The 16,987-nt window shown below is 41.5% G+C and overlaps 1 protein-coding gene across 6 annotated transcripts in view; it reads right to left on the reverse strand.

Moving 5' to 3' along the window:
* Positions 1–16,987, reverse strand: part of NTRK3 (neurotrophic receptor tyrosine kinase 3) — a 469,571-nt gene that overhangs the window by 33,741 nt on the left and 418,843 nt on the right. The window contains exon 15 of one of the 6 annotated variants that reach the window (XM_023725925.1): positions 13,435–13,509. The exons of the other annotated variants lie outside the window; for them this stretch is intronic. Coding sequence (XP_023581693.1) covers positions 13,435–13,509 — 75 coding nt within the window. The remainder of the gene's footprint in view (positions 1–13,434; positions 13,510–16,987) is intronic. 6 annotated transcript variants of the gene reach the window in all.

Below are 16,987 nucleotides of genomic sequence, written 5' to 3' on the forward strand. Positions count from 1 at the left end.
GTTAATATGTTGTGGGGTTGTTAACCAATGTCATAAAACAACATGTGTACTACTGTTTCATGAGAAACTATTTGTTCTGTAAGCCTTCACCTGAAGTACATTAAAACATAAAAAAAAAAACTCAACTCAATGGCAATGGGTTGGGTTTGGTTTTGGTAGGGTATATACCTAGGAGTGGGACTGCTGGATCATGCTGTTGTTGTTAGGTGTCACTGAGTCAGTTCCAACTTATAGCTAACCTATGTACAACAGAATAAAATACTGCCTGGTCCTGTGCCATCTTCACAATTATTGCTATGTTTGAGCCCATAGTTGCAGCCACTGTGTCAATCCATCTCATTGAGGGTCTTCCTCTTTTCACTGACCCCCTACCTTACCAACCATGATGTCCTTCTCAAGGATATGGTCCCTCCTGATAATATGTCCAAAGTACATGAGACGAAGTCTCACCATCCTCGCTCCTAAGGAGAATTCTGTGTGTACTTCTTCCAAGACAGGTTTGTTGGTTCTCTCACAGGGTAGTTCTACTTCTAGTTTTTTAAGAAAACACCATACTATGTTCCATAGTGGTTGTACCATTTTACAGTCCCACCAGGCAATAGATAAGGGTTCCAATCTCCCCACATTTTCACCACCATTCGTTGTTATCTATGTTTCTAATCAGTGCCGTTTTAGTCAGGGTAAGATGATATCTCATTGTAGTTCTGATTTGCAGCTCTCTAATGGCTAATGATTGTGAACATCTTTTCATACATTTGTTGGCTGCTTGGATGTCCTCTTTGGTGAAGGTTCTTTTCATGTCCTTTGCCCATTTTGTGATTGAGTTGTTAGTTTTTTGGTGAGTTATTGCAGTTCTCTATTTTCTATAGATTTTAGAGATTAGACCCTTATCAAATAAATCATTTCCAAAGATTTTTTTCCCAGACTGTAGGTTGTTTATTTACTCTTTTAATAAAGTCTTTTGATGAGCATGACTTTTTAATTTTTTATGAAGTCACTTTTACCTATTTTGTTTTCTTCTATTCGTGTATTTGTTGTAATGCTTGCTTTCCTATTTTTACAAAAGATTAGGTCCCATAGTTTTCTCCCTATGTTTTTTTCTAGGAATTTTATGGTTTTAACATTTAGGTCTTTGATCCATTTTGAGTTAGTTTTTGTGTATGATGTGAGGTATGGGTCCTATTTCATCTTTCTGCAGGTGGATATCCAGTTTTACCAGCACCATTTGTTAAGGAGACTGTTTCTGCCCCACTATACGGACTTTGCCCCTTTGTCAAAAATCAGTTTCAGTAGATGGCTAGGTTTAATTCTGAGTTCTCAATTCTATTCCACTGGTCTGTGCATCTATAGTTGAACCAACACAGGCTGCTTTGATTATAGTGGCTGCATAGTATGTTTTGATATTGGAGAGTGTGAGGCCTCCTGCTTTGTTCTTTTTTTCTCCAATATTGCTTTGAATATTCATGGTTTCTTTCCCTTCCATATGAAGCTGAACATTAGTTTTTCCATCTCAGTAAAAAATGTTGTTGGGATTTGTATCGGGATTGCATTGTATCTGTAGATCGCTTTAGGAAGAATTGACATTTTCATTATATTAAGTCTTCCAATACATGAGCGTGGGATGTTTTCATTTTTTGTGTGTCTCTTTTAGTCTCTTGTAGTAGTATTTTATAATTTTCATTGCATAAGTCTTTTATGTCCCTGGTTAGGTTAATTCCTAGGTATTTTACCGATTTGGGGGCTATTGTAAATGGTATTGTTTTCTTGATTTGTTTTTCAGAGTAATCTTTGTTAGTGTAGAGGAACCCAACTAATTTTTGTGCGTTGATCTTGTTCCCTGAAACATTGCTAAATTCTTCTATTAGTTCCGCAGTTTTCTTGTTGAATCTTTAGGATCTTCTATGTATAGGATCATGTCATATGCAAATAGAGATTGTTTTACTCCTTCCTTTCCAATGTAGATACGTTTTATTTCTCTTTCTTGTCTTATTGCTCCGGCTAGGACTTCCGGTACAATGTTGAATAAGAGTGATGATAATGGGCATCCTTGTCTCATTTCCATTTTCAAAGGAAAGGTTCTCAGCCTTTCTCCGTTGAGTATAATGTTGGCTGCTGTTTTGCATATATGTCCTTAATTATGTTGAGAAATTTCCCTTTTATTCCTGTTTTTCTGAGAGATTTTATCAGGAAAGGTGTTGAATTTTATTAAATGCCGTTTCTGCATCAATTGATGTGATTGCATAGTTCTTTTTTTTTTTTATTTACGTGGTGGATTACTTTGATTGATTTTTTAATGTTGAACCATCGTTGTAATCCTGGTATGAATCCACTTGAACATGGTGTATGATGTATGTGTGTGTGTATATATATATGTGTGTGTGTGTGTGTGTGTGTTACTAATGTCTGTTGACTAGAATTTTGTTGAAATTTTTTGCATCTATGTTCATAAGGGATATTGGTCTGTAATTTTCTTTTTTTGTGATGTCTTTGCCTGGTTGAGGTCTCAGGGTTATGCTGGCTTAATAGATAGGGTTCAGTAGTGTTCCTTCCTCTTCTATATTTTTGAAGAGATTGAATAGGATTGGTGTCAATTCTCCTCTGAATGCTTGGTAGAATTCTCCAGAGTAGACATCTGGTCCAGGGCTTTTTTGTTGTTGTTGCTGGCAATTTTTTGATGACATCTTCAATCTTTTCTTTTGTAATGGATTTGTTTAAATCTTCTACCTCTGTTTGTATTAGTTTGGATAGGCAGTGTGTTTCTAGGAATTTGTCCATTTCATCTAGGTGTTCAAATTTGTTGGAGTACAATTTTTTATAGTAATCAGTTATGATCTTCTTAATCTCTGTTAGATTGGTTGTAACGTCACCAATTTCATTTCTTAATTTGGTTATTTGCCTTTTCTGTTTTTGGTTTTGTTTTTTGTTTTCCTTTTGTCAGTCTCGCCAGTGGTTTGTTTATTTTATTGTTCCTTTCAAAAAACCAACTTCTGGTTTTGTTGATTCTTTCTATTGTTTTTCTGTTTTCTATTTAGATTATTTCTGCCCTGATCTTTACTATTTCCTTTTTTTCTGGTAGCTTTTGATTTCTTTTGCTCTACATTTTCTATTTGTTCAAGTTGTCAGTGTAAGTTAATGATTTTGGATCTTTCTTCTTTTTTAATGTAGGCATTTATTGCTGTAAATTTCTCTCTGAGTACTGCTTTTGCTGTGTCTTAAAGGTTTTGATATGTTGCATTTCATTTTTGTTTGATTCTAGGAAATTTTAAATTTCACCTTTGATTTCTTCTATGACCCAATTTTTTTTAGTACTGTATTATTTAGTTTCCATGTATTGTGTGTGTATGTGTGTGTGTGTGTGTGTGTGTGTGTGTGTGTGTGTGTGATCCATAATGTTTTCATTGACTGGTTTTTTGAAAGTAAATTACCAGGGCTTTTTTCCTGGTCTGGAAGTTCTACTGTAACCTGTTCAAGCATCATAGCAACATGCAAGATTCCACCGATAGATGGGTGGTAACTATGCTTATGGTGCACTGGCCGGGAATTGAACCCCTTTCTCCTGCATTAGAGGTGAGAATTCTACCACTGAACTACCTGTGTGTGTGGGTAGATGGAGGTATTTGGTGATGAGGGGTAGTGAAGAGCTAGGTTTGATGAAGAAGTAGACTTCAAGTGTCTTTGACTATTGTTCCTTCAATGTAGGGCAACCCCAAGGAAAGATGAGAAGTCTTTTCTGGTTTTGTGCTGCTATAATAAACAAATCAAATTCTTGCCTCCTTCCTCCTCCCTTCCTCAACTTTCTCTGTACCCTTAATGAAACATCTATAGTCGGTAGATTATGGCACTTACTGCCAGTCCGGCAGATTAGCCAGAAAAGCATGGTTGTAGCTACAGTTAAAATCACTCTAGCTGGAGGGAGTCTCAGGCTTCTGGACTCCTCTTTTGTTTTATTAGCTGCCAACCGAAAACGCCAGAAGTAGCTGGGGAAGAAGCGCAAAAATGGGGAACAGGGAACATTTTGTATATTTTAATTACTTCGGTAAACAATACATACCGCATCAGAAACCTACCATCAATGGCTATATCCTCAGGCAAAGGAAAGTTGGAAGAGCATCATGGGAAATGACATTAAAAATATGCAGTTTCTGGCCAGACCTACTGGACCAATAGAGACTAGAGGAACCCCCAAGACTATTGCCCTAAGATACCCATTGAACTTGGGATTGAAGCTGTTTCTGTGGGTCACTTTTCAGCCAAATAATAGATTGGCTTATAAAATAAACAATATCACCCATGAGTAATGTGCTACCTTCAACAATTAACTATATGAAACCAAATGGTCAACAGTTACCCAAAAGCAAAGATGAGAAGGCAAAGAGGGGAAGGGAAGCTAGATCAATGGAAACAGAACAAACAGAATGGAAATGAGAATGTTGACACATTATAATAAAAATTGTAACCAACAGCAGGGGACAATTTATATAAAAATTGTTAAAAGTTAACCTAATTTGCTGTGTAACCTTTCACCTAAAATGCAGTACAACATTATTTAAAGATATATATATATATATATGCAGTTCCTCCTTAGACTAAAGGCTGCCATACCTTGCTTCTCTGAGCTGGATCTGAACTTCCAATCCATCCACTGACTTAGCTGCTGGAGTCAGTCGAGGCAAGAAGATGGACAAAACTAGACATTGCACGCACCTACAACGTACTTAAGAATTGATTGTCCTGCTTCACCCTGGGTGGCACAAACAGTTTTCCCTTGACTACTAACCCAAAGTCTGACAGTTCGAAACCACCCAGTGACATTGCAGAAGAAAGGGCTGGCGATCTGCTTCCGTAAAGATTACAGCCAAGAAAACCCTATGGAGCAGTTCTACTTTGTAACATATGCGGTTGCCATGAGTCGGCTTTGACTCTACAGCAATTGGGTTCACCCAGTGGAAAATGAGACTCCAAGAAAAAGACTCTTGGAGCATGACGAGGAGGGAGCCCATGGTTCACTTGCTAGAAGTATGGCAGGATCACAAACGTGAAGCAGTGGATAAAATCCTCTATCTTCATTTGAAGGTGGGAATTCAACTGAGAAGAAATAACCAGGTTAAACTCTAAGGGGGAGACTGTGGCTGGGTGATAATAGCAGTTAAAGCTCTCTGTGAATTGCAAAGTGATTAAATCAACATAAGCTAGTATCACTACTATTCTTGTACATCACAGATTCCTAGTTAGCCTTTCCCCTGAGTAATTCCAGGAAAGGGTATTGATTAACTCAGCCGCACAGCCTCTACTGTGACTATAGACATCTCCAGCATTCACGGAGGGAGGCAGCCAGAGAGAAAATCTGACACCAAGGAAAGTGTAGGATAGAGATAAAGAGCACTAGATTGAGAGTCGGGCATCAGAGTTCTCGCTGCAGTTCCACCAGTATGTACCACCCTATGACTTTGGCATGTGTTTCCCTTTTGGTCTCAATGTTCACATCTGTAATAATGACATAGTTGGGTTAGAAGATTGTCAAAAGTTCCTCCCCCCTTGAAAACTGCATGAGATTTTTCAAAGCATCAGTTTCTTATTGGAATCAATGCATCAAGAGCACTGAGCAGCAGCTCATCCCAAGGTCTTTCCCAACATCTGCAGCATTAGGCAGCCTGACTGTTCAGAATGAGTGTGCGTGTGTGTGCGTGTGTGTGTGTGTGTGTGTGTGTGTGTGTTGCAGTCAGGCCAAGATGAGTAATGGGCCAGAACTCAGGAGCTCCAGAGTCTGCCCCATGTTTACATCATACCACGTGGCTCATCTGTAGGTTCCTCTGTCTGCATCTATAAAATCGGTAGGGTGAGGGAGAGGATTAGACTAGTTGACTTTTCAGGTATCATCTGGTTCCAAAACACTATGATTTGGCGAAGCAGGGACTGGATAACCTCTGGATGTCCCTCTCAGCCTTGTGAGAAGGTTAGAGTTCTGAGGCTCACTTAGTTCCACATGGCCCTGCTACTCCAGAACTGGGTCCCAAGATGCCTCTCTTCAGTGAAGGCTGTGGGCCAAGGGCAGTCTCAGATGAAAGGGATGGAGGGGCTATACTTCCACACAGCATCTGGCAACCCAGGCCATAATCTGGGGCCTGCAGCTGTGGGCTGCTCCTTTCCCCTTTATAAACAAGCCCTACCTCTTGGCTTTTCCTTCAAGGGCAAAAGGTGGAGGAAGATTTCTCTGAAGATGAACCCAGAAGAAAGTCTTAAATGCTAAGCCAGCAATCACAGTTGGGTTGTTTTTTCAAACACATTCATGTTTCCAAAAGCATAGAAGAGGGAGTGGAGCAAAGGGGCTTCTTGTTGCGGGTTAATAAAACTGGGATGATGTATGTTTCTTAGAGTCTCCTAGTGGGTCCCCAAAAGGTAGAGGTAGGCTAGGGAATGGAGTAGGTAATCTCCAAGGGTAGAGGCCTTATATTGTTTTATTGAAAAACCCCTGGCCTCCACCATATCTGAGGTATGAAGAGATGCTGTGCCATTCCCAGGGTGGAGTGAGAGCTGAATGGCTTGCCTTCAGTGAACGAGGCGATAACAACTTATTGAGTGCTTACACTCTGCCAGCACTGAGGATAAATGAATTCAATGCACCGCTTCATTCAGTCCTCCCACTATGCCTTGGCTCTAAGATTATTATTACCAATATTGCACAAGTACAGAAAGAAAAGGGTTGAGCAACTTGTGCAAGCTCAAAAGACTGAAAGGTGGAAGACACAAGCCTTGTACCCAAATCATTCTGATTACAAAACCAACATTCATAAGAACCATGTTATACTCTCCTTCCAAGCTGAAGATACACTAATAAAGATTTTTAAGGCCTATACATCTTTTTGATGGGTTGAACATGGCAGATTTTGGAAGATGTGATAGAAATCCTAGTATTTGATTTCTACAAATGTGTTTTATGTAAAAGCTGATGGGAAATTTTCACTCAGAAATACTGACATCAGCAGATACAATGAAGTAAGATGGTAGCCTCCAATCAGTTCAGAGAGCGTTCATAAAAATGGCACCAGAAAACATCCTGTGTTCCTCATAGGCTGGAAAAAGGGAGCCAGTCCTGGGCTCTGCTTCCTCAGTCTTTCCCTCACTGCCTTTCTCTGCATAATGCCTGTCTGACTCCTGTAAAAATGACAGCAATTATTTCATGCCCAGTGTGCTGGACTCCTGATGAAAAGGCCTCCATGATGGAGATGAGTCTTTGTGACTGGGCGTCTAAGTTCCAGATAATCTGCTCCACTGCAGTAGCATTTATCATCATAATTTTCAAAATTCATTATGCTTGATTAGTTAGAAATCTACTTCCCATTAATGTCTCTTTCTTTCAGATCAGATCATTGTCTCAGGCAGAAAAAGAGGGAGGCAGAGACAAGTAGAAGGATCGTAGGAAGAAGACTGACTGAAGATGAGAAAAAGGGAGAACGATAATGTGCCTGTTGACATTATTGGGGTCCTAGAATGAAGTCACATCAGAAATCAGTCCTAAACCTGGAATTTTTATTATTATTACTAAGGCAATAAATTCCCTGGTTGCTGAAAGTAGATTGGGTGAGGTTTTCTGTCCCTTGAGGTTGAAATAATTCCGATCTACCACTGGAAAATTCAACTCTCAAGTTAGTCGCTACATCTATGAATAAAATGTCTATTTCTATTAAAAAATAAAGAAAAAAAAAAAACCTAAGAAGGACTCAGAGAGACTCAGACAGCAAACCAGCTTGCCAAGGTAGGGCAGAACTACAATAGCCCTTCTCTGACCCACCTGGTGGCTTGTTTGTCCTTCCCTGCCTACATGGTGGCACCCACAGTCCAGAGCTTTGCCAGCCATAAAGCATCACAAAGACACAGTTTACAAAGTTCAGCATCTGATCTGAAATCTTTCCTTGTATGGCTGCATCTGCCTGGACACCAGGCTTCTTTAATCAGATGCATTTAGCTGGAGGCCACATCAGACATGTACTTTCCATTAGAGTTAGCCACAAGTGACAGGATGGGAGAAGGAAGCAAAAATCAGAGGAACTAGCTAATGTTCTGCAGACCTGGGCAGAGGAGACAGAGGAAATCATATCATCTCCACCAGCATCCTCAGACAGGGGGTCATGCCATTGTTCTTCCAGACATATGGATTTCTCATGAGTCGTTTGTCCCAAAAGAATTGTGGGCACAAATGGACTTGACCAACTTTAAAGACAGGAATCAGAATAAGGAGTATAGGAGCCCTTCACAAACACTAGGGCAAATTTCCTATTGAATACTGCTGGGTGGCACACCAGGAAGATTCCCTACCCTTCTCTGCCACCTTCCCTTTGACTCTCCATAACCCCTTTACATGAAGATCTGAGCCCCCACTCTGTTCCAGGCAACTCTTATCATTTTATTCTGGGGGCTTCCTCTGATCTGAGAGTCTCTATTCTTCAGATCATCAGAGGGCAAAATGCTAAGGGAACTAGGAGGTCAAAGATTAAATACCATTGAATGGGTAGAGTCCCGATCTCTGGATAAATCTCCAGGAAAGGACCCAGAAGACTGGCCCTGGCAGCACACAACTGATTTCCCTGAACTTATAAGGGCACAAAGTACCCTGTAATTAAGAAACATCTCACACAGGAGAATGTATTGTGTTCCCCAAAAGGCCAGTCTTAACCATCTTAAATTGCCAGACTTGGGATAACAAAAAGAAGGTGGAAATCACATTCCACAATTTCAGGGTTGTTAAAGTTTGTTAATGTTTGAGTCCATCAAAGTGTTAGTGCACTCTCCAGTACTCTGGATACACCAAACAACTTCATGGTAACAGGCCCGCCCATCCCACAACCTCAGCAACAGCTGAAACACACTAGCATGCAGAGAGCAGTAAGAAGAGCTTGTCTTAAGCTTTCCATATGTGTGTTGGGCATACAAACAGTCAGGCATGTGTTCTCAGGCTTCTTAGAAAGATTAGTTTTGTTGGGGTGGAGATACACCCCTGGGCTCTTAGTACGTTCGTGTAAAGAATATGCTTATGATCTGGTCTCTAAGTAGATTCCTGTACTGGGGCACACTTGTGGCTAATGTCCACATATATTTGGGTCTAAGGCTTGGGCACTGACCTAGCTACAACTCAACCCTTCCTAGAATTAAGACATACCCTGTATGTGTGAGTGGCAAGGTGTGCCCTGTGCAATCAGAGAAAGAAGGAATATCCTTTTCAACTTGATAGATAAGCAGACATTTCTAATCTTTATCCCTATGCCCGATTGGGACTCCACAGAGCACATGCACCCAGAATAGAGACGCCAACTGATGTTGAGATGGGTTAATCTTTTAGAGGAAAAAGTAGTTTGTTTGCTGGTTTGTTTTTGCCAGGAAAGGGACTCAGAGCAATAAAGCCAGAGAGGAGAATCCTATGGAGGAATATCAATGATGCCCCTTACACCTTAGACCTTGAGTATCAAAGTGAGGACGGGAAACCAGACGACAATTCCTAGTGAAGAACTAGGAATTGATGAGGTAGCTAGAATCCAACAGTTAGAAAACCACAGTGAGGGACATTGAAGTGCCTGGATAATATTCCTAGGTGGCACTGACATTGTGATGATGGAGAAAATTCTTGCTAAATGACAGAGTAATAACTTCTCTCTACCCATAGGACAGATACTGTGAAACTAAAAGAGGCATTGCCTTGAAGTGCACTGAGAAGTCTGGATAAATGTGTTACAGAAGTCCAAGGAAATAACAGCGTCACAGTTGGAAACACGCTGCTTGAACCAAAAAGGAAAACTGGACGAAGTTATTGACATCCCAAAATAATTCTTCACTTTGCTCTAGCAGGTCTCGTGCATCTAAGTGGTGGTTTGCTTGCCACACAACTTTTCCAGGAGCCCACCTTATGCATAAAGCAAATGCTACCTAATTTTTTTCTGAGGGTATATTAATGTGCGTCACAAATAAATACAAGGTTACACAGTGATATTGATGCTGAGTATAACCACAATGTCTGAGATGTGGTCCAGAGACATCCTGCTTCTTATTAATAGCAGTCCCAAGACTGGATGAGGTCAGCCTGTGGAGTCCATTCACAAAGGCAGACATGAAATTTGGGATTATCTTCAAACTCAACTCATCACTCAGATCCCTGTTGAAAAATCTTTGTCCAGTGTCAGAATTCTGCATGCATTCTCCCCACCCCTATTGTCTATACACAGACACCATGCACCATTCCTCCTTCCAACGTGCATGAAACCCAGAAACACTGACACGCTGAAGTCAATCCTCCATTTCCTGCCCAGGGTGGATGTCACTACAGGAAGACTTGCTCTCATGCCAGGACAATTCCGCATGCCTATCCCAATTCCCAGTGACCACACATACGGAGAAGCAGCAGAGGTTGCTCTACCTTCATGCACAGTTATCAAAGACATTGACAACCACCTCAACACTCTACAGCCATGCAAACCAGCCCGTACACAGGAACTTGCGGTACCCTAGTGAGTCCTACCTCTCTTTACTTACTCCCATTTCTTGGTGACTGGTATCTATGGTTGGATGCTGAGACTAACTGATAAAGGCAGGATTTCAGACTCATTTCAACCTGGGTTTGAATCCTTGCTCTAGTTCTGTTCTAAAGTTAACTATTTTCTAGTTCTATGTACAGCCAGAATGCTCCTTAGAAGCAAGGATGAGGAGACTTTGTCTCATGTACTCTGGACATGTGATCAGGAGGGATCAGTCCCTGGAGAAGGGCATCATGCTTGGTAAAAAGAAAACCCTCAATGAGATGGATTGACACAGTGGCCCCAACAATGGGTTCAAACATAGCAATGATTGTAAGGATGGCGCAGGACTAGGCAGTGTTTTGTTTTGTTGTCCATAGGGTTGCTATGAGTCAGAACCGGCTCATCGGCACCTAACAACATGTTTAAACCTCAGTGTTCTCATCCCTAGAGTAGGACTATAATAACTTCTTCATGCAGACAGTATGTATTAAATAAATTAACTTACTCAAACCCCTAGGAAGGTCCTTGACTATGGTAGGTGCTCAACAAATGTAAGTTGCTGTCCTCCCACCACCCTCAAGGACACAAGATGGAAGAAGGAAGGGCCTTAAGATATCCTGAAAGGCCAGGGCCAATCAAAGATAGGGAACATTCTGTAATGATGCTCCCCCAAATGGACCAATCCACAGCTTTACTCCCTTTCTGAAGCTTTCTCGGTGAAGTCAGTAGGAGATGAAATCTATATGAACCATCAAGTAGACAAGGGCCTGAGGCTTCCTATGTCATGGCCACCTGATTCTCTTTCCTTGACTTTTGTCATTCCAAAGTTTTTAAGTATTTCTCAGTTTAGATTCAGATTTCCAGACCTAACTTGTTTTAGCCAAGCCATGAAAGCCCTTCTTGACTTAAGTAAATAAACTAAAACATATTATATTCTTTAGGAAATTCAATTGCTTTGACCTCCTTGTCTAAAACTGCATATACACACACACATACTCCACCACCACCACCACGACCACCACCACCACCTCCTGACATTTCTTTTTCTCCTCTCTGCTTTATGTTTCTTCTTAGGACCTATTACTCTCTAACATACTATGTATTTTACTGTACCTTTATCTTCTGTCTCCCTTATTAAGGACAGGGATTTTGGTCTATCTCATTCACAGTGTATTCCTAGCATAGGCATCTCTGGGTGTTGCAAATGGTTAAGCACTGTTGGCTTCCAACCGAAAGATTGGTGGTTCGAACCCACCCAGAGGTGTCTTAGAAGAAAGGCCTGGAGATTTGCTTCCGAAATGTCACAGCTATGAAAACCTATCAACCACAGTTTTAGTACTGAAGCACATGGTGTCGCCATGAGTAGGAACTGACTTGACAGCAACTGGAAAGAAAACTCCCTAGCACCTAGGATAGTTCACAGTACATTAATAAAGTGGTCATACAGCCCAATTTCCAAGGGAAGGTCCCAATTTATGCCTATGGTTTCTATTTTCTTATTAACATCTTCCTCTTTCATTCTCAGAAGTGTCCAAGTATAGACAATCAAATATACACAGTTGATTAATAATATCTATTTGTTGGAATTAATTAATATATTTGACCAGCTTGATACTTTCATGAAACTCATCAACTCCTGAAACCAACAGTTTGATCCTGATGTGACTGAAATACATGTGATTTTAAAAGCATGAGAAGAGATTGAATAATCTCCTATAAAAGTCTTACTTTCAAAATTTTCACTAGGCTGACAAGCATGTCCTTTCTGATATACTCTAGCGATACACAGCTTTTAACATTGGAAAATCCTAAACTTCAATGTTGTTATTGGTAGTAGTTCCAAGATGAGATACCTATAAGCACATGAACCTTAAAGAATCTGGGCGGCTAAGCTATGCTTAATTTACCTCCTTAACCAAATCACAAGAGGAATGAATGAAATTGTAAAAGCATTCCCAAGCACTTGCCCATAAGATTCCAGCATCAGGGTGATATCATGTATTAGAAACTGGAAGTTTCTCACTTTTAACTCAACTACACCACACCTGGTCAGTGTTTGGAATCAGCAGATTTGACCTATGAGAAAGCATCTCAAGATGGTGAACAGGACTTATGCTTCCTAGTCTGGCTGGAATGCTAAGGCTGAGTAGGTAAATTCTGTGGTTCTGTATTACCAAGTGGGCCATTCCCAGAAGAGAAGGAAAACATCTCTAGCCAAAGAGTGGTGCCCTTTGGAAGGAAGCCATCCAATTCAGTCTGATTCTCAAGGCAAGACAGATAGAACTTTGACTGACTCTGCAGTATGTCTATCTCCATGCCAGAAACTGTCATAGAAATTAAAATGGGGAGGGGAAGGCCCCCCCCCAAATACTCAGGGTTATGACTCATAACTGCTCAGAATACCAAAGTTTTTAGACAAAGCTCGGTATGAGGTCAATGGGGAGACCTCTTGTCCCTCAGATGGTTTAGTCTATGTGGCATTCTTGGTTCCTTAAAGGGAAACTCTTCTGGAGTGTGGGAACCCAAAGTGTACTCAGAACTAAAGGTCACACCTCTTGAAATGCAAGAAAGCAGCCAAACCATCGTCCATGCAGAGCATCCAGCCACCACCACACACACAGGCCTGGACAGAATCTTCGGCAGCCATGTTAACTCCAGCAGCCCTCCCAGCTATGCCCCTAATTTCAGCAGATCATGGCCCCTCCACCACCCACCATGCTGCCTCCCCATGAGACATCCCAAGCACATCAATGGCTTTGGCAGGAAACTTCCATGGGAGTTGCATGATGCCACCATGGTGGGAGGCAGGAAAAGAGATGTTGGAAGTAACTGCCTGGCCAATGGAAGGTCCTCTCCAAAGCCTGAAAGCTGTCAGTCTGTGTGTGAACTACCCTGCCCAGCCCCCTGGCCCCAAAATAAAATCCAGACTCACTGTGGAAGCTGTTGGTGCTGCTAGCCTCTGCTTCTGCCACGACACGCTGAATGGGCCCTTCTGGAATGGCCCTTCCTGACAGTGAATGGGGGGAGAAAGCAGGGTAGGGGAAGAGAAGAAAAGGGATGAAGGGAGAAAAAGGAAGCATGGGAGGATGAAAGAAGGGAGGAGAAGGGAGAGGGTATATCTGTAACTGAATAGTGTGTCTCTCCTGGCCACAGCCTCCAAACATTTCTACTACACCACTAGTGAGGAAGGTTGACCACAGTGACCATCTCCAAAACCTTCATCCAGGAGTCCGCTCAGAAACACCACTCACAGCTCAGCAGACACACCATAGTACCACTCCCAATATGTGACACCCAGCTGCCTTCCTTTAGAGACACCAAGAGTCAGCTGGCTTTCCTCCAAAGGCTCAGTCCTACTCCTGACAGAATGAGCCTCCCAGCCATCTTACTACCCTGAAAGAAAATAAATTTTATCTAAAATTTTCAACCCCTTAAATAAAAGAAATAGCACATTCTCCAAAGCTTCTGAGGGAATTTTTGTCCATATTGTCTCTAGCAGAAAACACTGACTTACCACTATTTTAGGGCTCCACAGCTCCTCTGCCCCACCTTTCTGATTTGGAAAGGAGGTCGGTTAACTGGATGCTGTCTGCATGGAGCCACAAGCTCCTCCTCCTTGCTGTCAACAGAGTCAGCATTCACACTACCCATTACAGCTCAGGAAAAACCCACTTCCCTTGAAAGGCCTCTTGAGAGGTCAGAGGAAGTGGTGTGTGAGGCTGTGTTAGAGGAGGGGCTCTCAGTGACTTAGCAATGGCATCTCTCAAGCACCTCCTGGGTCAAGATCTGTGTACAAAATACAAGAGTAACAGCTCCTGCTCTCCCAGAGGCCAAGAAGAAGCACAGGGAATGACTGAAAAGCATGTTCATGAGGCAGCTCCTTCGAATGTGCTAATCAATACGGTGACACTGAGGAGACCATCCAATGGAGACAACGACATGGGGATCGCTGAGGTTTGATGGCAGTGAGGAACAGAGAGAACGAGCAAAGAACGGCATGAGAAAAAGGATAGACGGAGAGTTGGAAAGAGAAGGCCTCATGAAAAGTGGACATGAACAAGTGTTATTAAGGAATAGGGGACAGATTGGCTGGAGTAGGACTGAGGGAGCTTGTTATGGCAAGGGCCAGGAAGATGGAGTGCTTGAGGGTCTTGAGGCCAAGGTGAGAATTTTATAATTTTGAGAAACAAGTATTCACTCAAGGTTCTTAAACAAGGAGGTGAAATGATGAGAAGTTTGAGGAGTATGGGTGGGATGGCTTTGAGATGAGATTTTGTCAGCTGACACAGCAACCTGAGGTGTGTGCACTGATCCAGATGTTGGTCTGATCATGTGTGGACCAGGGTCGTTTCTACCAACATGCCAACAAACGCATGAAACTTGGGTGCTGTAAAGAAAGACATTGCAGGATCTGGTGAGGAATTAGGTGTAGGTGATGAATAGTCAGTTTCAAAAATGACTCCACTTCTTGGGAACTTCCGAAGAGAGTTTTCGTTGATGCTAACGGACCGCTGAGGAGCACCTATTTGAGAAGCAGGAGGCAGCATGGTGAGTTTTATTTCCAACATGCCAAGTTTCAATTGCCAAAGAACTCTCCAGGGTAGGCTTACAGATTAAGCAATCAAAGGGAGAAGAGGTGGAAGCTAAAAATGTAAATTGAAACAGCTTCTGCATAAAAGTGAAAAGTGGTTATAACCATGTGAATGTGTAAGGTTTTCTAAGTAGATGTCTAAAATAACGGCACCAGAACTTTAAAGGCGAGGAAGAAGAGAAATCAATGAATGAGGTAAAGAATGGTCAGAAAGGGGAATAAATTGGGAAGCAACACATTGCTGAGACGATGAACAAGAATATTAAGCAGTGAGGGGGCAGTGTGAGAGGAATATGGTGGTTATTAAGAATGTCATTCAACAGATAGTTCAAAAAAGGATTACACTTGAAAAATATTTGAATCTGGCCACGATGAGATAATTAGTGACCCCAAAAGTGCATATTCAATGAAGTGGTAAGATTAGAAGTCTAAAAATTAAGAAAGAAGACGAAAACTACCTATTTTTGTAGTCAAGGAGAGAAACGGAAGTTGGAAGGAGCAGAAAGGTCAAATGAAGATTTTTCTTTAATGTAGAAGAGACTGTGGATTTTTCCAGTAGAAAGGAGGGAGAAAGCCTTTAGGATATCAAAGTGAGACAAACATAGTCACAAAGAGAGGAGGTGACAGGGCAGGTGACAGATGATGAGGTATGAGGGAAGAGAACAGTTCTGTGATACAGATCTTGGAGAGAAAGAAGGCAAACCTGTGAATTTGTAGCTATGAAGAGGATGAATTAGGCCTAATATAGCATAGCATCATAGTATAGATACATACACTCTTTCATAATATAGAAATATATATTGACACAGTTCCTTGCACATGCACAATAATGATTGCTTAAATTACTGTACTGCTTTGCACTTATCTAAGCACTGTCTATTATAGAGTTGACCCCTAGAATCTCAGAACTGGAAAACAGTAAAATTTTGAGGTCACCTACTGCAACCTCATGTCCAAATCATGTGTCTCTATAACATCTCTAAAATGTGGCTATCTAGATTTTCTGGAAAACCACAGGAGCTGGGGAACCCACTCTCTTACAGAGTAATACATTCTACTTTCAGATAATAGGGGTAAGTTAATTGCCTATGGCACTGTGCTTTGCCACCTTAGAGTTTGAAATATACCTAGAGCTTTCTATTCTTGCCACTTCTGTGGCTAAGGAAGGGTGATACAGAGTCTATTTACCAGATGACAATGATGAAGAACCTCTGAGCCTCTGTACCGAAACTTGGTTTTGTGATTTCTGATCAGGCCAAGCTTCAGTGCCCTTGAGCACCATCAAAATCAACCATTCACCAATAAGCACACTGTCTCTTTGTTTATTTCATTTAACATACATTTATGGAATGCCTACCATACACAAAGTATGGTGTTAGGTGTGAAGAATGTGTGATGGGTTAAATAAGGCATGGATATTGCTTATGGAAATACTAAGCTACTATGTGGCGACAGATATCCTTGAAACCATATTTTCACAATAAATATTTTAAAAACCCACTTCCTGAAACACGTTTAGAGGTTTCAGCACAGCAATTCTCATCTTCGACCACCACCTCTCCTGCTTCTAGTATCCCTTCCTCACTCTTCAGTTTCACTGAATCTATGCTACATTCTTGGGACTACACTTGGCTCAAACCACCTTACTGCTGCCTGCTTTACAACTATTCTGTAAGGTGGCACAGTAGTTAAGAGCTTGGCTGCTAACCAAAGGTCGGCAGTTCGAATCCATCAGCCGTTCCTTCGAAACCCTATGGGGGAGTTCTATTCTGCCCTATAGGGTTGTAATGAGTTGGAATCGACTCGACAGCAACAGGTTTGTTTTTGGTGTAACCCCCAAACTCCTTTAATTAAGATCTTCTTCCTTGCTGCAGTGTCCAGACCTTAGTCACCC

Source organism: Trichechus manatus, unplaced genomic scaffold (assembly GCF_000243295.1).
Source record: "Trichechus manatus latirostris isolate Lorelei unplaced genomic scaffold, TriManLat1.0 scaffold00009, whole genome shotgun sequence".
NCBI lineage: Eukaryota > Metazoa > Chordata > Mammalia > Sirenia > Trichechidae > Trichechus > Trichechus manatus.